Below are 25,079 nucleotides of genomic sequence, written 5' to 3'. Positions count from 1 at the left end.
TTCATGTTGATTTTTCAGGTGATAGAAAATGTCATTCCTCTACGATAACCAAAATGAAGTCGTTCACTCAGACCCGAGATCTCGATTAAATATAATAATTCCGTACGTGAAAGTTGTTTAGAAATTTGATATTCCCGCAAATATCCTCTTGTTTGTTACGTGTTGGCGCTAGCTTTATGCTGTGACACTAGCGCTACTGCGTTGATTTTGTATTCATATTCTCTCGCACAGACACTTAATACCCGGCCGAGAGCGAACCACGGAATAAACCGGCTAGCGGAGAATTGCTTTTTCTTCACTTCGCTCATTTTCATACAAAAGAGAAAAATTATGACGAAAGTTTTGTCTTCCTCATTCAGCCATTTTCTCATAACGTGAAAATGAAAAAAATGCAAAATTTTCCACCTACTTTTCATGAGTTATTGACGACATTGAAATTGTGGGTCATTAATCGTTCAGAAAGACCCGATCCTCGACGGAAAAAATCGCTCATTACAGTATTAGCGACAAGGAACCAAGTGTGACGGATGTGCCAGACCGAGAAGTATCCGAGAGGCAGTGAGCGACTCGGAAAGAGTCAGTGACGTCATGGACTCAATAGCGAAAGGGTTGAGCCCGACGATATTTCGCCTCGAGTAGCTCGAGAAGTAGACGAATCGAAGGACCGAAAAACGGAAAAATATGGGTCTGTTCATTTTTCACTCTAACGCAATTGACAGTAATAAAAAACATGGCGAACGACTCCATTAGATATCTTATATAATGAGTAGTATTATTATCTGAGAGAGACATTCCCAACACAGTTATGAAAGGGCGTCCTGGAAACATGATCTATTCGATACAAACATAGTAGGCGTGATTTTGAGAATATATGGATAAAATCCACGAACAAGTGAAAACGATTATTGGAGAAAAAATATTCTGGTCACGTGCGCTAGCTATGTAAATAGATGAATAGCAAGCTCGTACCAAGCGATGGATGGGGGGGGGGGGGGTTAAGGGGTTCTAACCCGCCAGAAATGATTGGAAAGAAGAGTTATATTGTGCATTCCCTCCGAATGAACCACTCCCCTATGAAATGTACCCCCTCTCCTAGTAAACCTCCCCCGTCCCCGAAAGCTGTATCTGGCAACGGCCTAGATGAATAGAATCCACAGATGACATGAGACGATTACTGGAGACGAGAGAATAGAAACGTGCACCTATACGGAAAGGAGCAGAAAAAAAACAAAACTAGGGGAAGGAGACCGTTACCGACACCACAATTCGTATCCACACGCGAAATTATAAAAAAAAAGAAAATCAGCCAGGGTGCGGAGGGAGAAAAAGGGGGCGATCGGAGAGGGGAGGGGATTGGAGGGAGGAGACCGGAGACACGGAGGGAGGGCGCCGAAATCCTTGCGACGACGGCGGCGGCGCGGACGGACGCCGGTTCGATCGGGGGGCGCCCCCCCCCCTCCCCGCTCCTCGCCGCCGCGTATCGCGCGCGCCACGCCGCCCGCGCGACCCCAGGCATCGATCCCCGTCGCCATGAGAGGAGGGGAAGGGAGTGGGGGATGGGTGAGAGGGGAGGGAGGGAGTGAGCACCCTCCCCTCCATGCTACCCCTCCCCCTATCGAACACGTCTCCGGGAGAGGGGAAGGGAAGGGATCGTGGTGGGGACGGTTCCGTGCACACCCCCTGCCCACCACCTCAGTCCCATTCCGTCTTCCCCTCCACTGGTAATAGGCGAGGGGACTGGGAAGTGGAAGATAACGCGTCTACGCATGGGGGAAGGGCGTGTGAGTATTTATTGAGGAGAATTCGTGGCGATTTCATCGATATTTTGTTGAGTCATCCATTAAATTACAGAGGAATAAAATTTTGCATACCTCTGCCGCCTATACGCGGCTGCTTTCATATTCCTGATTACAACTACTGCAGACACCGGCCGTTGAAATGGGATTTCCACACTCTTTTATGAAAGTTAACGTTATTCATGCGGTTTAACGCGTCTGGTGTCTCTATTATCATTATTATAACTGATATTTCTAGCTTCGGCGTGATCATCCCTCGACTTGTAGACGAGGGGTGGGGTGGACGAAGATTACTCGTCTACATGGGGAGGGCGTGTGAGGCGGGAAAAGAGATTTGGGGAGATAGGAGATGGAGAAGGGGCGTGCCGGTGGAGCACTACTCCTCGCCACCACCACGCCCCTCTCCTGCCCCGCCCCCGTTCCGCGGGATAGTGAGAGTTCGGCGGCTGCCCGTTTTAGGGGCCCTCCCTCCGTCCCCCCTCCACGCGGCCTGACCGCCGCCGGGTCGAGCTGACACGAAGAGAGAGAGCGACACATAGAGAAATACTCTGACGGACGACCTGACGGTCCATTCGGGCGTGATGCAAACGGGTGGATGGAAAGAGGTCATGGTGATATCAGACCCTCCGATGCGAAATGCCTCTCGCACTGCGAGATGAAATGCGCCAGGCCCCGTTCACAACGACTTACGTTGACGTAACTTAACATAGTATCCCCCGGACTTGTGAGAGAAGCATTCCAGCCAATCAAAGCTTATTGCTTAATCCTGAAATATAACTATGAGTTGCTCATACGTTTGTCGAAAGCTATTATTTTCCTAGTTGAATCCAAAAGATACACGATTTTTTCAACAAATGACCATTCCAAGTCGAGGTAAGCCACTTAACATTGTTGTGAACCAATAAACTCCTTAGAGTTCAACTCCATAGTTACGCCAAGTTAAAACAAGTAAAATTATTGATGGCTTACGGGATTGGTGAAAAGTACCTGAGTTGTGAACAAATGAAATTGTATTGGTTCGCCTTCAACGACAGACAAAATATCTCGAAATTGACCATTGGAAAAAGATTACTGCCACTGACAGTCTTTGGCTAAAGTAAATTGATCGACTCCACAATTGATGACGGATGTCAAACAACAATAAATTATACATTTTGCCAGCTTAAGGAGTAGAGCGAGTTAGGGGAATCATATCCCAGTCAATTGCCTTTGATTTCATCGTTGCCTAAGTTTGCCGATTACCTTAATTACTACTCATTTTCGATAGCGGATCTCCACTGCTCTTTTATTGACCAATGGAAATCTAATGTGCTAGTCGGCACACATCGGAATGAAGATTAAGTTACCGACTAATCTCATTTTACTGAACCGAATCGATAGGTGAGTCGATCAAGTGAACGATCCGAGTAGTGTATCTAATAACGAAAGATTTATTCCTAACATAATATCTTTCGAAGTACAGACTTAATTATTACGATGCATCAACCGATTGGTATTCCAAAAAAGGCAAGTTAAAGATTTTTTCGCGTGAGTTCCAAGAGTGCTACTGAGCGCCTATCCCAAATATGATTAGCCTTTCACACGAATGATAACGAAGCAAATTATTTAACGAATAGAAAATAATAATTAAATAGTTATAGCTTTTTATTTATGCTTTTTTGTGTGTTGTTAAGTGCTTACGAAAGTTGCTGTACCTGAAATATCCTTCATTTGAATCCTTGAAGATAGTATAAATATATTCCGAAACGTTTCTGGGAGAGTAGAGATGTTTTTATAAATCCATTAACAAAATACAATCGATAATCGCAATCCTGATTGATTGATAGATTTATTGTAGCTTTTGATATTTCCCCTGTTGGATTTAAAGGATTATATTTTACATTTTACACTAGATTATATTGGTTTTTGGAGTCTAAGCGCCCCTATGGAGCTCTCACTTAGGTGCCTCGGCGCCCACTGTGAACACGCCTATAGAGCACATTATGAATAAAAATGTCGCCACCGCCAATAGTTCACGCACTCGGGTGAGAGAACTCTTTCAAGCTGTCACGCCGCGCCGTCGACATATGACCCCGGAAAGAGGTCACGGGGAACGCAACGGGAGAGTCTTGTGTTCCCGCGGGATGAATCGGTGCACGGAGGCCGTTCAGTGGAGGCACTGGCGGGGGAAGGAGTGCAGAGCAGGGAACCGCCATCGCGGGCACGGATCGTGTGGAGAAAAACCCTCATTTCCCATACTCCACACCCCTCCTCCCCCCCCCCCTGCCAATGTACAATGTAGATACGTACGCACCTCTCCCGCACATACAGATCCTTCCTTCCGAGCCAATAAAAATTTGAAGCTTGGAAGTTGAAGGCGGAGAGAGAGAGATAGAGAGAGAGAGATGGCAAGTATCGATCTCCACTGAGAGAGAGAGAGAGGAGAGGCACGGATGGAGGGGAGGGTAGAGGGAGGGAAAGGCAACCCCCCCCCCCCCCCCCGTTGGGACGGGAGGGAGAGAGAGGAACATGGCGGGCGACGGTTGAGGGTACATCGCAGGGAGGGAGACGGGGAAAATTCGTGCGTTACGGCGACCGACTCCACGAATCGGTCGTTTAAGTAAAATGAGTCGAATCTTATAGAGTCGTTCTATTGAGAAAAAATTCATGCGCCTGTCCGAATAATCTGACTGAAAAAAAGTCTGCCACGCTGCGGGACCGGGTTGGAATCCCGTATGTGGCGGCACTTATCAGAGACACACTAGGGACCCGCATCGGGATACTTCAAGGTGAACACTTTAGAAAAATAATAGGTCAATCAAACGTTACGTTTTGGTGTGCAAAGTACACCGAATACGTTGCGCCCTAATTTAACGTGATTTCATTGCTATCACTTTCGTAAAAATTGCATATCATTCAGGCATTAATTTAGCTCATGCAACGACATCGCTCAGTCCCCGTGGTAAACCAAAGTTAGGACACAAAATGCGCATCCACAAACATGAATGAACGATTGAGCGAGTGACCACACACAGTGAGTGGTTCACTCTCAAGAACGAACTTCGATTCATCTCCGGTCCCGAGGAGGGCTGGCGGCGTACGGCGGGTGGACGCTTGCGCCCCTGAGGTTCGGGAGTGGTGGCGCCACCACTGCAGCCACAAGAGGGGAGGGGGTGTGTTGAAGGCAGGCCGGTTGGGGGGGGGGAGAGGGGTAGGTGGAGGAGGGGGTAGTAAGGTGAGGAGGCAGATGAAAGGGATAAGGGAAAGATAGGGGAGGATAAAAGAGGCACAGGGGAAGGATAAAACAGGGATAGGAGTGGGAGGAGGGATACGAGAAGGGGAGGGTTACAACCCGTTGGGAGAGGGAATTTCCAAGGGTGTGTGAGGTATGGTATGGTATATGGAGGAGGCGACCGACAGCTGAGGTCATTTGCGCCATGAGAGAAAGGTAGGTAAGGAAGGGTGGAGAGAAACCCGACGTCGGCATTAGCCTGCTCTTAGCGAGAGGCTCCAAGGGGACCACGGCTTAACGTCCCATCTGACGGATGGAGTGTTGCGCTTGAAATGTCCTCCACACACCATTCAGGCAGGGATCGGGCAGTCTCTGAATATTCCTTGCCACTGCCGGGATTTGAAACCGAGCCCACGGGGTGGGAAGTCAACTCTAGCCACCACATCAACCCGATTCCCAATTCATTCAATTCAATTCATTTCAATGCCATTCATCGTCAGTGAAAATACATCACTGCAAAAATATAGAAATTAAATGAATCGCTCTACGTTAAATCGCTTCCCTGCGGACATTTTTGGAAACAGATCAAATACAGACAGCATAATATATCAACCTTCTACGGGACAGAGTGGGGCTTCCTCTATGTATTCCCTTAATCCTGGATTACTAAACCTTCGTAGTTTTTACGGTGCGCCAAATTAAATTCCAAAGTTATGGAAAATTCATTTTGTACTACAAAAATTACGCATTTTAAGGTATTTTGTATATTTTAGCAACTCTGGCCACCACACCAACCCGATCCCTATGTGTGCGCGTGAAGGCGAAATGCGGGAGGAGGGGTGCGTAGGGATAGGGTTCCGTTGAGGGAGGAAAAATGGGAGCAGGGGATAGGGATGACTTGGTTGTGGGTCGGAGAAGGGCACGGCGGGGAGTGAGTGAACGAAATTTTCGCCTGAGTTGGGAGGGAGAGGGATGAGAGACCCAAAAAAGGAGAATGAGATAAAGAGAGGGAGGGAAAGGTCCATCGCGAGGAGACGATATAAAAAAATATACATATGTATATGCGAAGATATTTTCGGGAGGAAAAGAAGATGAGGCAGGAAGATGGGAGGTTTAGATGAGCCGCTCTATTTACTTCGCAGGGAGGAGCCGATAAGAAAAATGGTCTTCGTCATTACAGGACACAAAACATGGGAAAATAAACCTGGATGATGCAAAAAAAAGGACGAGGCAGATTACTTCGTTAGGAATTAAGGCTGCCGTCCTCTCTATCAAGTTGAACATGCGTAAACAGAGGATTTTCAAGAGAATGAAGTAATAGTACATAGACCAAGATGGAAGCAGGAAGGATAATATGTGTGATGGGAAGTGGCAGGAAGAAATCAGACTGAAAGGATACGTAAGGAGGCCGTGTTTCGAACTAATAAAGAAAATGGCTATGGGATGGAAAGAAAGTTTCCTTGCCAATATAGTCCTAAAGACACTTCCTTCTTCCTTGCTATTATATACTTAGACCTAGGTTTCCCAAACTTGGTATCCGAAATCCTATCAGCATATGGAATATATGATCTTGGATCTCGAATTCACAGTTTATGACACTTCATTCACCATCAGCGAGAATTATTATGTTCCTCCATCTTCATCGCAGTGACTTAAAACGAACTAAACAACTACTTTTCTTTACATTTTAGAGAAAAATTACTTTCAAATGACAATTTTATAATAAACTCTACGGCCTATCATAGCGACTACGCTGAGATCTATGAGCCATATTTAGGAAGAGCGCGTTTTGGCGTAAGTAATGAGCGAATTAATTCTTAATGATAGATACTTAATAATAACTTACACGAACGTATCAAGAAGCATGCGAAAGGAGGTGGACTTAATGTCTGAGGGAAGAGCGAACGAAGGAAAAATAATTATCCCAATGTAAAGCCCATTATAGTGAGTCTGGGAATTTATATAAATATACACCTAAAATAGATGATTTGGGTGAGCCTGAACATTAAAATCCTTAGAAAAGGTATGTTTGGATAAAATTTGCAAAAAATAAGGTTTTACCTTTTTACCACACCTTAACTCCCTACCCCAAAGAATACGCCAATAAATTAGTCAAAACAGAAATTAGAAGGTTAAAAATAATGCACAAAAGAAACCAAACAGGAGCAAAAAGAATGCGTGAAATTAGATGAAATGATTCAAGAGCAGGATGAGGGCGAGAAAGAAAAGGAAACGAGAAGGAGGTGGCGATAGGAATAGGAGGGACAACTGAGCGAGGAGAGCGTTTAAACGAGGGAATGGAGGCGATCGAGGAAGAAGGAAAGTGTGAGAGGGTGAGTGGGGGTGGTGCGAGAAGCAATTGAAGAGTAGGGTGGGGATGAATGGGGGAGGGAGAGAGAGAGAGAAGAGGGTAAGTACCTCGAGGGAGCGATGAGAAGAGAGGGAATGAAAAGAGTGAGATGGACACGGAGACAAAGGGAAAGTGGAGGGAGGGGCGGACGAGGATTAGGGAAAAGGGGGCGTGGCCGGGGGCTGCCTCGAATTCAAAGCCGGCGGAGAGGAGCGACTCCCGCCATCCGTCAAGATGTTTGATTCCAGCTGGCGAGACGTGAAACCCGGCGCTTGTATTCCTTTAGGTCCGTCCGCTTTTATAATCCCTCACTCACTCAGTGATTGAAACTGAAGGCTGGTTTAGGTTCGTACAGGTGAGGGTAGAGCTCACCCAAATTAAGCCACAGTCGCGTGAGTTTCACATATTGAAGGCGAGAGGGCCAGTTCCTTGTACACCTCGATAAGCTCTCCACCCACCAGGCTGCCACGCTCATCGGTTTCAATAACGCGTAGTTAAAGTGGTGCGGGTGCAAAAGATCAAATAGATGGATAGCGCGAGTAAAGACGAGGTGCACCGAAGAATAGGAGAAGAAATTTAGGAGCACCACTCACCGGAGAAGGACAAGTTGGATAGGCCATGCTATAAGACTTAGCCATTGAACGAGTAGCATAATGAAGGGATGAGTAGAAAGAAAAAAACAGAGATAGTACTCGGGAATGTATACCTGACTACAAGCTCTTTTATGTTGATATATTTGATGTAGAGGTGCGTTTGAAGTCATGCAAATAATGCATGATGTGTTACAATGCTTTTGTTAAGATTTGAAGAGGGAATTTTGGAAATGAGGCGGACGGCTAGTCTTACGGAAAATAATTCCGTTGTACTAATTAAAAGAAATAAGTTTTTTCGAAAGATGGAAACATTTGATCGACGTTAAGCTCAATCCGGTAATGGTCTGGGGGATGAAATATCATACAAAACATTGGTTATCAATTTATTTTCTTAGCTATCGAGCACTTGAAATTATATTGACACTAATCTTCATTACTGCCTCAAAAGATTAGACGTTGAAAATTACTAATTAATTGTGAAGAAAGGAAATCTTCATTTTTAGGCATAAGGATAAACATTGTGGATTCAGGACTAAAATTTTTGTTACTCTTATATTCAAAGAAGAAAAAAGAACACAGCAGCGTCTAAATCCTACACATAAACTATAATACTTTTTAAACATTTGTAAAAATAGAAAAATGTTTGTTTAATATTTGACAACGGTTAAAAAACACATCATGTTATGACATTATATTTTACATATATATTCCTTTTTTTGGTCTTTTAACATTCCAGTGCATGCGTAAAATAAAGAAATGTCATTCCACGAATAGATAATAAATTTTCGTTGATTAGTTTAGCAATACTTTTAATTCGCTGGACTGAAAAATTAAGAAGTCAGTGATGGTGTGAATGCAAAAGTACGTTCATTAACTAAAATCCTCTTCTCCGATAATTTGTATTTATTTTTGTACTTTATGATTTTAAGTTAATTGAACTAATAATAATAAATAATACTTATAATAACGATAGCGATGTGCGTGAAAATGCCAAATAAAACCTTTATACTCCGGAAAGAAATAGTAAACAATGAAGTCATGACAGAGTCGAGAGAGCAACCTCATTGACAATCAGAAATCTATTCCATACGCATGGCTGTGAAAAATACGGTACCTGAAATACATCTCGTTAATCGCTTTTTACGTCCTTAATTCTATGTCGTTTGTATACGCAGAAAATAAAAGTCAAACTCAAGTCTTCAAGGGACGACAGACTATAAAATATAATTCTTCCAAGTTGGTATTCACACGAAATATGAGGATTCCAACTAGGTGGAAAATTATCCAATTAACGTAACAGGTAAATGCCATCTCCACGTGGCTTTGTGCCCTGAAAGTCGGCGTGGGAAGTTAAAGCGCGAATTTCCACCGGATCACAATTCCACGAGCAAGGTCTCAACTGTGACCTTTACATCGTACGCAATTCTCATGCATGGACTATTCACACGCTTTATGCACAAGAGATGGGATGTCTGGCGATGGTTTGTGGCCAGACCTAACGTTGGAAAGAGGAATGGGAGGTTGACACAGATCGTGACCGCGCGGTAAAGATGAACTCATTTCAAAGCATCCAGGAGCAGTCCATGGAAATACATTACATCCCATGCAAGAATTGGATTCTTGCACTTATAGCTTATTACGCCGACCAATTTATCAGTCGCGCTTCCTCCAGTTAATGCATCGCAAATGTCAAAAATGGTCGTTCATTCTTATGGATCACATGTTAAATGAAAATCGAAAGCTGAAATTATGGAGGTTGGTTCACACTCATCAGTGATTCAACCCGCTAAAAGGCTTGGATAGGTGAGGCTAGAGCTCACACCAGGTTAAGCTGTACGTGAGTAACTCAAATTCATGTTAGGAATGCCAGTTCGTTTCACTGTACCACCTCACGCATCGAAGAAATTTTGTTTTGGGATGCCCAAAGACTTCATTCAAGATTTGAACTCGAGGCCCTATGGTGAGTAGCCAAGCGGTCTACCAAGCTCCGGAGAAACATTGAAACGGCTGAAATAGGGTTAGGGTGGTTTGAGTTACAAACAGTCATCACCATTCAAAATAAAAAGAACAAATCTTACATTATCGCAATAATTATACTTTTTTGAAGCTCGAGATGACAGATAGGAGCCACAGGTGAAGCATAGCGTAATATGAAGTACCGTCTTTGTTTTAATGCAAATTTGAAGCCAATATTTAGTTTATTTATAATAATAGCTAAATAATGTTTGCTTAGATTACGGTATTAAAAGGTTTAAAAATGTAATGTGATAATATATTAATCTGATCTCAAAAAGCTTTGGAGAAGTTCTCCATGGAAAAAATAGCCAGAGTTCAGAGGAGGACTGATTTGTTTTAAAGGCTTTTAAAGCGGGTGAAATTTGCGAACTGTAACTGATTTTTTTTTTTAATTTCGCATTTGGATACATGCATTTTATGGTCTCCCTCACGATAAAAACCTTAGCGTCCTCAGGGATAATCCCGCCGAAACCATGAGGAAAAAATACTCCTTCACAAATATTCCTTCCTTTCCCTTTTCCAAGATTTTTTCCCACTTGGCTTACGTCCGTTACTTGTCCAATTCAAGTACTTACTCAAAGAAACTCGTGTCCCCTTAAGATTTTTGTGGCGACGGTGACAGACATATGCCTGGATTTTAATTTTTTAAATTACTCAAGACGCTCCGCGAGAATTATTATTTCACGGCCCTTTTTGAGGTACAGAAAATTGGTCTATAAACCGAGGCATTTAGGTACGGTATGAAAAGGGACATTGGAAATAAGAAAACGCGGGGGCGATTACAAGATAGAAAGGAAAAAAGAAGTATTTTTGGCAATAAACGCATAGGAATGAGGAAATGTGAAAAAAATGATAAAAGCCACAAAAAACACCACTTTTGGTTGAAAAATGAAAAATAATGAGATTATAAAATACAAGAAAATCAGCCACGGAAGAAGGCAACATGAAATGAAAATAAAAAATGAAGGTAATCAATCAGAGTTGTACAGTACTCAATAATTGAAATAAACTTCATAGTCAACACGATACGAGCAAGCAGAAAAATTCTGCCTTTTTTTTTAAGTATAAGACGCACTAGACGCATTATTAATATGACGAAATGCAAGACAAATGTAAATAAATATGCCACAATATTGAACCTTTTCGTGAAGGAGAAGTGAGGAGATAGATTTCGCATTAATGGGTTTAATGGTTGTTAGTGCTTATTTTATCTTTGACCTGTAAATTTTATTTACCTTATGACCATCATGACGCAATATTGTTAAGAATTCAAAAGATCAAGAAATTGGAAGTATAAAAATAAAACGCTTAACTCAAACTGCAAAGAAACACTATATTGAGGAGTACGTTTACACAAGTGGGACACTTTATAAAATATTATCATGGACGAAATCTTAATTAAATAATCTTTCCCTTTATTAAAAAAAATCACTCGATCAAAAAACAATCACAATGCAATAAAAGTAGATTAAATCACACATGAAGTCTAAGCGGGCGATTTGGCATGATACCACCTCCAACTTGATTTACTAGGCACTAAAACTTTCACTCGTGTATGAAGGTAGTACATGAAATTAAGGAGTTGAATTCCTAGCACACGAGAGGCTACTGTTCAGTCTTAGAGGGTCCGCGAGAAGCAGCTTAGAGTGGAATATGAGGTTGGGGGAGCTGGAGGAGGTGGAGTCAGAGAATTGGGTTTAGCCGAGAATTACGTCGTGAAACTGTCTACAGGCCTAAAATCGATGTCGAGGAAGTGAATACGCTCCCTGAGGCTCAACGTTGAATTCACTGCAGAATAGGATATCTCGGAGGTAAACAGGAATCACGTAGAAAACCTTACGAATAGATCAAGGAATAAGTATATCAGAAGGAAGGCAAGGAAAAAGGTAAGGCAGTCAAGAATCCCATACAATACATTAAAATTCATTATCACCATGTAACCATCCCAGTTTAAATACTCCAACGCAGAGAGACTGCACAATGTGCACATGGATATATCAACCGCTATCATCATCTCCCGTAAGTAGATCAGATAATGAGTACAGGAACCATAAATCTGGCCAAATCAGTGCAGAAGCTACATGTTTTGCAGGAGAATCGCCAATCAACCACTGACACTGATCAAAAAATGAAACCCTAAGGGAAGATGCGTAGAAATTAGATTCCGCCCACAAAAAATAGATATTACCAGTGATTAGTGATAACCTACTCGTTAGCATAGGCTTACATAAGAATAAAACTCTACACTTCTGAATCGATACATTAAATTTTACCCACAAACAGTAAATTCCATCACTGATCGGATATTATATACTCGTTTAGACAGGTTCACATTTAGCTAATGTGCCTGTTTTTGTCTCCCAACTCTCAGACACTTCAGCGCTATGTACAACTTCCCCAGAAATCGTTTAATTCCTATTCCAATGTATTTAATTCTTCTATTCGGCTTGGAGCACGCTTCCTATCATTCCATTTGATGCTTATATTTTATCATGAATACATATTTTTTCTTCATCCTTTCATAGACCCTGTTTTCTTACTCCATCTCCTCCAACCATCTAGCATCATTTCCTCTCTCTTATCTTCACCATCTCTTCTCTGCCCGAGGCTCGCCTTCCTCTACGTTCATTTCAACTTTAACCCGCTGGTATTAAAAGAAATATAGCCAAATGAACAAATATACTAACCGGTATATCTCTGTTTCCGAGATGTAAATCATAAAACAGTATAAACTGAAGAATATGACATGAAGGGCTAAATATTATTTTGTAAATGCTATAAGAATTGATTGACGTTTTCCCCAAATCGAACCTCCATTTCATAAGATCTCGATTGGAAAATATTTTATGTATCTGGGAGGTGCAACACGGAGCGCCCTCAGAAGGCTCACGCTATGTACAACTTCTCCAGAAATCGTCAAATGTGAAAGTTGATTGCAAATACGCATTTCTTTTCCAAGGGATGCACCAAGAAACCGTCCCAGCGACCTTAGGGAAGAGTAGCGGGCACACAGCACACTGGGCCTACTTCACCCGGTCGCAGCAAGAAATCGATTCCCGGTACAAGCGAGGAGACGCTCAAAATTTTCACCTTGGTTCATCCGTGATGACAGAAACATAATATCGAGCCACTTTTACGAATCAACAAATATTTTTACACATCTCATCTCAGCGTGTGCACTAACCAAATCAATTTCATGCAAAATTTCAATCCTAAAGTACTTCATAATGTATAGAAAGAATGAAACTTTTTACCCGAGTCCCTGCTTACAGAAGATACATGGGGTGCCTTAAATTTCATTTTGTAATTTGCTAACATCTTAGGAGGGTAATTTATTAAGGCGAAGTTAAGCTAGAAGTTCCATCATCAAGGCAATATTCACTGATGCTTAGGCATGGTGTAAATTCAATACTTACTCACTTGAAGGGCAGTGACTTTTTTTACGATATAAGCGTGACCCTTAATGTTGTTAAACTTTAATTTTGTTCGATGTTGACCGTAGTTAAATTGTTAACGTTATTTTGGAACCACTCCAAAGGACACCACAGGTAGTTCACATTTAAGTCACTAATCACAACGTTTATCTCCATTCAATATGTGACCAAGTACCAATTTCTACTTCTCAAAAAAAGTTCACAGAGGACTCGTAAAAAATATACTCATTTTTATCCATTGAAACAAGTATTTACGATATGGTTCAAGCATTATTAAGTTTTAAATTTTTTTCAGGAATAATTGTTCTTTAAGAGCCTAGCGACTGCTTCGAAATCTAACTAAATCGATTAATATCAAGCTAAATTTGATTCTATAGCTCATGGGACAGCTTCTACACCAGAAAAGAGTAATATTAGTATCTATAATAAGTTTTCTTATTGTAGTATCATCTTGATTTAAAAAAATCATCTGTCGTGTTCATCACGTCATTCAATTCATTCTATATATATGTACGTCAGAATATTTAGCTCTGCATAGTATTTGGCAAAATTTTATGTATCTATTGAATTCGTGTATACATATCAAACGTTTAACAAACCATATTGGTATATTTATAACCTTACTCTCCGTTATTCTCCATGAATTGTCTCACGGAGGTCAATTATCATAAATCTAATGGTCGTAATTCATATATTATTAAAATATAATTGTGTATCTCATTATATATTAAACATAATGCATTGATGAAATATAATTAAAATTGATAATTAATCACTTAAATTTTTTTTTCCAATTACTTAAATCCATTCCGTTTAATGAGTTTCGTACTTATTATACGAGTCATCGTTGTATTGATGCATATTAAAATTTATCACGAGATCACGGCTGCCATTATTACATAATTTTTAATAATGTGAAATCAATTGCATCGTCATCACCAAGTGTTACCACACAGATCTCCGCTTTAATTTTGCGCCGCCAAATTTTGAAAATTTAATCCGATTCACATCGAAAATTATTTTAGAGACTCGATCACTCGAAATGTGAATCTCCGACTCACACTGCCTATAGTTCTTGCTTTCCGAGAACCCTACAAAAAGAAATGACTTCGTGAGAACGGAATCCCCCCTCAGAGTCTCTCGACTCCGACATTAAAAAAAAGAAGCGCTGGCAGCGAGACCTCTACCGGGTGCATTCTGAATTTTTACCCATCTTGCGGCAAATCCTCGAGGGTTTAAAAATAAAATCGCACCGTGACCTTGGCTCCCAGAATGTTTTCGAGGTTCATCCCAACAGTATCCACGTCGCCACAAGTATATATAAAGGGGGAAAGAGGACTTGAGAGCGAGAGAGGTAGACGAGAGAAGTTTCAAAGAAATGGCGAGAGTGTGGTGGAGGGATACGAGGCGACGCAAGTAAAGGAAGGAAATAAAAATAATAGTTCCAAATGTTAATAGCCGGTTTAAAAGAACATTTTACGTATAAAAGGTTAAAACAAATTATTGTTCCAATACGCCAATACGAAGGATTTGTGTACTATATAACAAAAATTTCAACGATCTAGACTTGTATCAAAAGAAATACTGCTTTGTAAAAGATGTTAAGAATATGTTTCGCGACTGTGATAAAATTTAGTTAATATTTTTCAGCCATTGTTATCATGATTGTTACTATTTTGTGGCTGTGACCAATTTATTTTCAATTTTTTTTGTAGTTATATACCTGTATTGTTCGCCCTATAATTATGTATATGTTGGGCGAACATTAAACATAATAAATAAATAAATAAATAAATAACGTGAAGCGGTCTGCGGATGGCAGGGAAGCCGTGTGCGCCACTCGCGACCCCGGGACGATGAATGAAGAGATCTGTTTTGAAGTCCATATTAGAGGCGTCAAAAAAAAAAAAAAAGAAAAAGAAAAAAAGAAAACGGATGGGCTACAGTTGCGAGCGGAAATTAGAAGCGGAAAATGCACTGCCAAGGAAAATCAGACTCAACCCCCTTCCTAAAAAAAATACCTTCGATACTTATCTTGACGATTACATTAGGGAAGATTCGATCGGACCGAGAATTCTTCCCGCTCTTATCGACAGGGTTGATTCAAAAAATTACCCGTACTTCCACACACGCTTGGTCTATCTTTATTTCCCTAGAAGCAACCCTGTCGGTAGCGGAGAATAATCAAAGGTGACTTGCAACTTCTTTATCGCCACCAGAAGGGGAAGGATTTGACGGTCAAATTAAGACATAGCATACCTACCGCCTGCATTTGCAGTGCTCCACCCCACAAAGAATCCATTGTCATTTAAAGTGAAGGGGAACTTACACACTATTTAGGTAGGTTACAAAAAATAGCTGTAGAGTCTTAAACTCTTCTAGTTCCGCATTTCATTGTAAAGAAAGGCCTTATCCAACGTTATTGGAGACGCTTGACTCAAAGCTATAATCTTGATAAAAGTTTTTTTTTTCAAAAACTACAACTACCAAGCAGGTCAGAAGTATCCAGCAGAAAATTATTCTGTTTGTTTCACAGCAACTGAAAGGAACTTCATGGAGGGAGATAAACTAATTTTCATCAAAAGTAGTACATAATCAGGTCATACATTTTCGGAAGGAGTTAAGGATAATATAGTAATTATGAGTGAAACTTATATCGCCGCTGTATCCTTAAAAAAAATGGAGATAAGGATAATAAAAAAAGTATTATTGACTTATGACTCTCTTTCTTATTAATGGAATGTTGCACCTTAGTTCTTACGATGAAAGGTAACAGAACATTGTAAGTCAATTTGATAGACAGAGCTTCGTGCATTTCCTTGCGCATAAACACCGCGCCGATGCGATATTATTCTAACAAAGACACCTTCAACTATCTGGAAAAACGAAAACATCTTGCTCATACCATTAAGTACTCTCGTATACCATGAAACTTCTGCGAGGTAACTCTAAAGAAAGTGTTCTAGCATCGCCAGAAAATTGACTAAATACATGTTTTCATTGTATCAAGAAATCGAGGAAAATGGAATTAAAAATATTTTTATAAAAGATTAAAACCGACACAAAAGCCAATATGACTACAAAAATTAGAATCTTGATGCTTCTTGAACAAGATAAAAATCATGAAAAGTGATAAAATTCATATTATCTAGCATTAGTTGTCTCACATAATCAAAAGATATCAGGCAAAAAACAAATTATTGCGCGAAAGCATCTTAAACTTGCTACAATATAACACTTTTGAGTGAAAATCATGTTCTTTCAAGTTTTTTAATAGAAAAAAGGCAGTTAATGAGAAACAATAAATCTGTAAAAACAAGACTTAAGTCTCAAGATACAGACGACAAGTTGAAAAACAAGTTTCGGAAAAAGACATAGGCACTTCGAAAAGGCTTGACGCAACGGCTAACCGCAAAGAGACCTTGGGTTCCCCTCTGCTAGGAAAAAAATGTTCAGCGTCTAATCACTGCGATGCCTTAAAAAGGAAGTCAATCGATGGCAATCACTGCCGCATTAATAGGCTCCATAAAGGGCACTCTGTCCATTTAATTCTTCCAGGATCGTCCCTTCGTATTTTCAAGTCTGAAAAAATAATGAGACTGAAACGAAAATAAAAAATATAGGAAAACGGAGGAGCTATCGAAATGAATGAAATACTCTGGCCCAGTGACCATTACTGGAGGCATTTAAAGCTGCTGAAAAAGTTGGAATTTAGTCCATTGAAGAGAATTCAATTCGATCATTCCCCCACAGAGACATTCATCTGGGTTGCCGGTCACGACTTCCTCAGAACTCTAAACTAAATAACTAAAAACTAAATATTTTTCAAATACAAGTGCACAGTATAGATATCCATTAATTCGGGAATATTGTATCTTCCTCTTTTTAGGACCATAATATTTAATTTTACTACGAAATAATTCATAATCAAAGCAATTTAAGAGTGTACTTGTGTCGGCACTTAAGCCATTGCATAAAGAAATAGCCTCGTTCATTAAAACCAAGTTTCGCATTTAGCACTAGCTCACATCCATTGAAGGTCGATTTTGATTTATATAGATATAAATCTATCAATAACTCGGGATAACGCGGAATATCTCCAGGAACCGATTAATTAATATCTTCATTTTCGTTTTTATGGTCGAAAATATTTTTTAGTCATACCTAGTCCCTTCAAATTGTATTCGTTACGAGTAGATCCAATGATATAATAAAACCAATAAGATTAAATATACGGGAGACAAATCTGTGTCACTAGTAATTGTGGGAAAATGCTTCTCAACATATAAGAGAACGCTTCTCAAGAGCAGCGCAAACAAGGAAATATAGAGAGGAGGCGAGGTCCCCTACAAGGTCCGTTTCACGCACAGCAGTAACAATTCACCACTGCAAAGCTTGATGCCTATCCACGCGGCGCAAGTTTCCGACGCCTACTTGAAATATCTGAGCCGTAGTAAAAACCGCGTTGGTACAAGGAACTGCAATAAAATTAAGAGCCACTGAATAAACAACGATAAATATGATGACGAAAGGAATATAAATCATTTTAGTATTTCCAAGCAAAACCACGACAGAAGGGAGATATTTGGCATACTGTGGAGTTTTTACTATTTATGATTTCCTTTAATTCATTTAATAGCAATGTTTTCCTTTCCTTTCTGTTATCGCCACTTATCATCAACATCTTTCGAGTCAAAATAGATACAAGGAAGGCTGCATGATGATCAGAGTAAAGACGGAAGGTACGCAGAGTGAGTGATAACCTTTCGTAATTACTTACACGGAAAGAAGGCAAAATTTGACTTCAAACACGAACCCTTTTGAGACTGAGAGTTTATGCAGAGTCTGCCCCATCAAATAAAACCCACCTTGAAAATTACAAGACTTCTGAAGTTGAAGTCATCCCAATTTTATGAAGTTAACAATAATCAAAAATCTTCTGCGTATGATAGTTTCCCCACAAAATGTTAACTAATCAGGGAAGCCGCTAAGTATTTACCAAGTGAATGGCTGCAATGGAGAAAAGGATAAGGACCACACGTGGATCCAGACCAAATGGAGACTTGACGAAGACAAGTTAAGGAAGCGCTGTAAAAAAATTACTTAGCAGCACTTTCTCGCCTTTGCCTCATAGGAATTGTTTTCATCTGGGAAAATATTTACAGCCAAAGATCCCTCCTATACTCACTATACTTATTTAAGCCACCCCAAAACGTACCACCTCCTAAACAGAGAAAAGGGAGAGGATTTCAATAACTTGTTATTAAAATCCAGCCCATTCAAAATTAAGCAGAAGATTGACGTCCAATTCCAGAAATCAAACAAAAACAGGGAAAATAAACGCTTAGCAAGTACCTGATAATATTTTTTGTTGAAAATGTCGGAGCAAGACGTTACAATTTATTTCATATTCAGATCCCACCAAGTTACTTAAGATTATTAAATTGATTGGTTTCGTTTAGTATGCCGTAATAATGAAATGCTATTGAAAGTTAATTCTTAAAACCAGAAAATTTGCTAATGTACGCAATCAGGATGAAACTCACTTGAAATTGAGGTTCTTGAAGGAGAAGTGCACCTCGACGATTCCCGTCGTCTTTACTCGCGTCCGAAGGATGTCCTGTTCCGTGGGTTGGTAATCCTTCGCGCCCAAGCGATCCAAGTCGTCCAAGAAACTGTGGAGGGAAGGAGAGAATAAAAGTTTGAAATTAGAATTTCATGTGATAATTAATGCATAAAACATTGGATTGAGAACATAACATCCGATCCTGCACAGTGAAGAACACGGCTGCTTATTCACACTTATAAGAAAAAATTGACATTGGTGTTAACCAAGCATAAGATTAAAGGTTTCTCATCCTAAAACAGGTATTTCAAACGTAAATATGTTTTTGTGAACTAATATTTAAAAAATTACATCGCCTTCTCGACATGGAGGAGGAAGGTTGTAAGGTTAAATCTCCATTCAGCTTACTATTGACTTATGACTAGTAAATCGCGACAGAGACACTATAAACTCTGGAAATTACAATAAAATTCTAGCATAGGAATAAGACATTTGATTTGACAGGAACAACCATAGAACATTCAGCGGAACGAAACAATTCCACCAACTATTTTCAACAGCTTTATTCCACCAACTTCCTTTGGCTGATTAACGAATCTGAAACTCGTTTAAAACGTCGATTGGCATATGTATGTGGAAGAGAGCGACCAATTTTCAAAAGGAAACGGATTTTTAGAGTGCAAGTAACTAGAATTACAATAGTTCGGTACGATCCAAACTTGTAAAGTAAGTGTTTCATGAGCGGAAGCGGATTAAGGGATAGCGAAGTATTTGGAAAGAAAGCAGGAGGATCCTCTGGAGATTCGACCTATTTCGGGATGCATGGGACCGCCTAACTTTCGGCTGGGTAGCAATCACATCATCAGCTGCGGACACGCATTCATTTATAGCCAGGTATATTGTGCTCGTCTTACTTTCTCAATTATCTACAAAGCATTTCCCTGATAGTCCAAAGCCGGTTCTCGTCATGGCCAACGGTCTTATAAGAAGGAGACACTTGATGCAGAAACAGCTATGACGCAATCAACATAGTGCGTAAAGCAGAAACAAAATGCTTAACAATACGAAAGATATTTACTCTTCAAAGCATGTTTTTAAGCGCTTCACATGTCTTTATGATAAAACATTTGTCCTTTTTGAGTAAATTTTTGTGGGTGTATCTGCGGATAACTTTTCACTCTAAGTATGCAGTACTTCCAAAAGTAAAGCCATATAAACAGTAGTGATTAAAAAGGGCAAAAGAGTGTTTGGGCGATTTTTTTGGAATGAAGTATGTAGAAATGCTGACGAATAATTACGCCATCAAGGAGTTTTTTTCTTCCGGAAACGAACTACTGAAATATTCAATGCGGAGATCAAACGCAGCAGGAAATAACCATCTCAACTCGAGCTCTGCGAAGGCAATTTGCATCAATATCCTCCCGTCATTTATCATTCAACATTCCATAACTGAATGAGGAAATCAGACGGACCGAAAATGGACACGAAAAATTAATTTAGGAAAAAAATCAATTTCATATTTTTGAATGAAATATACATTGTTTAATTGGAAAATCGATTAAAAATTCCAATGTTAAACACGTTGCAAAAATATTCAACAAAATCAAAGTCGTCTTTTTCATAGGAATAGAATAAAAATTGATGAAAAAAAATCAGATCACTATTAAAGGGTTGACAGTTTTGAATGAACTACCGGAATATTGTGACATTTTTTCGCCGTGAATCTCGTTAATGATTAAACCTGAGAAGGATATTCTTAAAAATCTTCAACAGCTCATTTTCATTCACCGCTTTTCCGAGTCAAGTGATCATTAGACTGCCAGCTATGACGGGAAATAAAAAGGTTTTTTACTTCAAATCTAAGACAAATTTTAATTGTTCGACTCCTAAAATATGGTACCCAGCAACATTTATCGAACACTATCAACATACTCAACGTATGACTAACGCTACAGTCTTCCGCCGACTCAGGAAAACATTGATTCCAAATTTACCATCTAAAACTCAGCGAACACAGAGAGTAAAGATTATTTATATGAGACGCTCACTCCAAAAAAAAGAAGCCTATAGAAAAAACATGAGGCCCACAGATGTGGAAATAAAAAATTAATAACACAGGAATTGATAAGAGTAGAAAGATACAAGACTAGAGTCTGGAGAGAGAAAGAGAGAGGAATAATTAAAACCATTCTACACTTATTGCACCTAAGCAAGTAACTACGGTTTCGAAAAGTTATTAAAACTAACGCAAAAATTTACAGACATTTCTTTATAACACTGAAATTACCGCGTTTGCAGAGTCACTACAACTCCAAAAAGAGGCAGCTATGTAATTTTCTTTCCATACTCAAGAAAAATAAAAGTGGCTAATTAAGTTTTTCGCTGGAAGAGGCAAGAATACCAGGAATATCTTTAACCACAACAGCATCCTAACCCTAAAAAAATACAATAGTAACTAGCAACACCGAAGCACGGACACACAGCATGAATTCTATGTTCTACTTTCATCTCCTTTTCAGCTTAAGGACCGTAAATGAGGAGATGTACTCATTAAGGAAGAAAATATTCACCCAAAAAATTCAGAAGAGCTCAAAAGGGATTGTTTGGAATTTTAAAAAGGATTTTTAATTAAAATGAAAGCATTTCACCAAAACACACTGCACGAGCACTGAAAGATCCCATAAAATCCATAGAAAAATTATTACTTAAACGCATCGAATAGAATATTAACAAAATCATCGCCACAAAGCACCTGATGACACGAAAGGAATGTTTAACAAGGAAAAGAATGCGAGGTATAACTTCATTAAGAGTTTACAAATCAACAAAAGAGCCATTTTATTTCAAACCTATGCAAATAATTAAGGAAAATTCTATCCCGGAAGAAGTATGATAAAGGGGAAATACAAATATATAGCAGCCAAATATTTTACATGAAATTCTTAAAAAGGGCACAACCCAAAAAATACGCAATCAAGGACTTGACAACGAAAGAGAAGAGAGATTCTCCGTTTCCTTTCATTTGAAATGATAACAAAATATTTAAGGAACACAAACCACCCGTTGATTGTAATAATTGACGATGCCCAGGTGCGACAAACGTGTACTAGACGATATCAGAAGGGAGTGCATACGAAACATACTTATCCCAACTTGAGTTATCCACGGGGCATAAAAAATTGGAAGAATCACGCACGCGTCTTTATCCCGTGAAAAAGAACTGAAGTGACTCGAACGAGCTTGAAAATTAATGAAAATATAAGATGAGGCTTAGCATATACCACAAAAGGAACTGCATATGCTTTAATTGCCAAATAAGTACTGAGAGTTGACCCTACCGCCGCCGGGACCAGTCGCAACGAAAACATGTACACCAACATGTACATAATAATTTATCAAAGGCAAAGAACACGACGAAAAACTTTCCAACTTAAATTACCTACTCGCGAGTGACTCGCAGTAAATTCTGTAATTACTATTTTTTAAACGGGAAACTTTCATCACTGGGTGCTATGCCATTATACCCTGACACTTAAACATGACCCTGCATCATAAGAGAATGGAAACAAAATCACACTTTCAAATTGAAGTACCTACCAAGATTTGAATGGGAAGATTATGAAGAAACCCACAACCTTGAGCTGAGAGAAACACTGAGCGAAGCTGGGGGTCGACAAAGTTGAAGTTCCTCGCCAAAGCGCAAAAGTATCAAGGAAAATAATGGTAAAATGAAGTTCAATATAATTCCTGTCCCAAAAACTGGGCAGAAAAATAGCTAAGCATATGAATAATACGCAGAATAAAATGGGAAAGAGTAAAGTGAGAGTTAATAAAGAAATGCATAGAAGGATACAATCAAAATGAAAATGTAAAGGATATAAGTACTCACTAGGTATCTAGCAAAAAGCAAAAACACTAACTTATAAACAAAATATAACGAGAACATACTCCGAAAAGTCTCTCATTAGAAGAATAGACTACACTAATCTTTATGCAAGGCAAAGAGATCACCAGTTGAAATTATATGATAACCTCGAACCAAAACATAATCATAAATCATGAGAAGCTGGACATCTAAAACTCTCAAACTTCTAAGGATTTACAAGAACGACAGCGGTAAGAATATTCGCGCCGGGAAGAAACCAGAACGTCGACTCAGGAGAAACAGACCGGGAACGAAGGTCGACGGAGTTGAAGTGGCTCGGGAGAGAGAGAGCGCAAAATTCTCTAAGAAAATAATGGCAAAACGAGAGTCGTCTCGACACCTTGAGGAGGAATCTCGAAAACTGAAGGAGACGAATTTTTTGAAAGACGTGATCCCTTCCTTTCGCCACTCTCCGCCCCACGCGACCAAACGTCTCGGTGGCCTGTTGCCAAGGCGGGGGCAGGGCCCGCGGGAGGCGGAACACTCGGGGATTCCTTGACCGAGGCAAACCCCTACACTTGTTGTTTAACCTCCTTTCATCCCCTTGCCGAGCATTCAAATCCCAAGGATGCAATTTCCCCAGGACCCCATTCACTGTATTTTTTCCCTTTAAGGATCGCACTGAATCATGGGAGAGACTTGGAAGGACGCGACCTGCCGCGTTAATGACTCAACGAGGTGAATTCGAGGCGAAATGGGGCAAAAGCCGGGCTGCTAAAATATTTTCAGCCAATTCCCTCACGGACCTCGAGCGCTGTCATCGAGATAATACATCCTGAGTACAGCTATCTCTCTTGAATCTGTCCTCGGAGCCATTCTTGCCTAAGTAATTCTCCGACAGCATCGAATGTTTCCTCGCTCATCAATTCTATCTTTGGCCTTACTCTATCCGTCCTTGGTATTACGTTACGACTGCTTTTCCTTGTTCCTTGATTCTAGTTTATTTCCTCGGGTTACGTTTCCAGTCACCTTCTTCGCCTCGGGAAATTCTCATTTTCTCCCCAACTACAATTCTCCTCTAAAATCATTCCTCGTGGCCCTGAAAGGATTACCTTGCGCCACAGTTCCATTCATTTAACGAGCTCAACCTTTCACCGATGACGTAACTACATTCACCCCTATAAATTTACGGGGCAAAGAAATTTTCTACACGTGTTCGGTCCATCACACGGGCCAATCCCTTTCTGTTAGCCATCTAACAATCTTCGGAACCAAGGCATTTTTCCAAGTGCGAAAATTTTGAAAAATTGCAATAAATTGTCCATAAAATCAAGAATAAATACGAATATTATGAAGGCTGAGGAAAATTATCTTATTTAGGTGTGACGAACGTTATATCGACGCACTTTGAGGTTTCTCTGCGGCGTAATATTTGAGCTTTAATGGATGTTTCTATCATTATCATCTCAGATTTACAATCGAGAGAGCACTTATCAATCCCTGTCATAGATGAACTACTTAAAGAAACGTGACATAATCTATTTCAATGCATCAAAGAGTGTTACTGCTTGATGAATTTGCGGCGTAGTTGAGTTGACTTGAGAGATATATAGGCACTTATATTTTCTGGAGAGCGAAACACATAAAACCTTGCTCAGCCACTAACAACACTAAATTGCAGCCATTTAACTAAATGGATGCAATTACTTATTAAAGTCATGGATAGCCGAGCTTTCGCTATAGTTGATGTCTCCATGCTTCCGGGTTTCACCGTGTGGATTTTCTTGTGTCGTCGCAAAGAATATCCACGCGGTGAAATCCAGAAGCATGGAGACATCATCTAGACAACGCCGCGGAAAACTACGCATCAACTTTCGGTATAGTGTTAACCATTCTTTCGAATCGTGGTATTTCGGAAAACAATGCCTGCTGGCGAAAACCAGAGCAACGCTTACATTGGCTAATTTTGAAGTTTGATACCTTTTCATGTGACCGAAAATGGGCGGAATCACATCATTACGTCATTTTCCATCGATAAATGCAATTAAGCTACGGATATATGAAATATTTTTATGAGTATTAAGCTTTAAAACCTCAGCGAATCGAAAATTGGATTACCTATTGAAAAAGCTTTCATCCATTTCTGAAATGCCATGATGGATTCTCCGTCGCTGGCGTCTCTTTAAGTGCTTTAAATATGTACCGTCAAATCCATTTCGACACGGGAGGTTTGGACACCGTGAATGGT

General features: G+C 40.0%; 1 protein-coding gene across 1 annotated transcript in view; it reads right to left on the bottom strand.

Moving 5' to 3' along the window:
• The window catches only part of LOC124162378 (guanine nucleotide-binding protein G(o) subunit alpha), a 273,531-nt gene that overhangs the window by 56,402 nt on the left and 192,050 nt on the right, over positions 1-25,079 (bottom strand). The window contains exon 5 of the mRNA XM_046538898.1: positions 18,947-19,075. Within this exon, the coding sequence (XP_046394854.1) occupies positions 18,947-19,075 (129 nt within the window). The remainder of the gene's footprint in view (positions 1-18,946; positions 19,076-25,079) is intronic.

This window comes from Ischnura elegans, chromosome 1, assembly GCF_921293095.1.
Source record: "Ischnura elegans chromosome 1, ioIscEleg1.1, whole genome shotgun sequence".
Lineage (NCBI taxonomy): Eukaryota > Metazoa > Arthropoda > Insecta > Odonata > Coenagrionidae > Ischnura > Ischnura elegans.
Note: the sequence above shows the minus strand (reverse complement) of the source record. Positions and strands in the feature narration are given on the sequence as shown.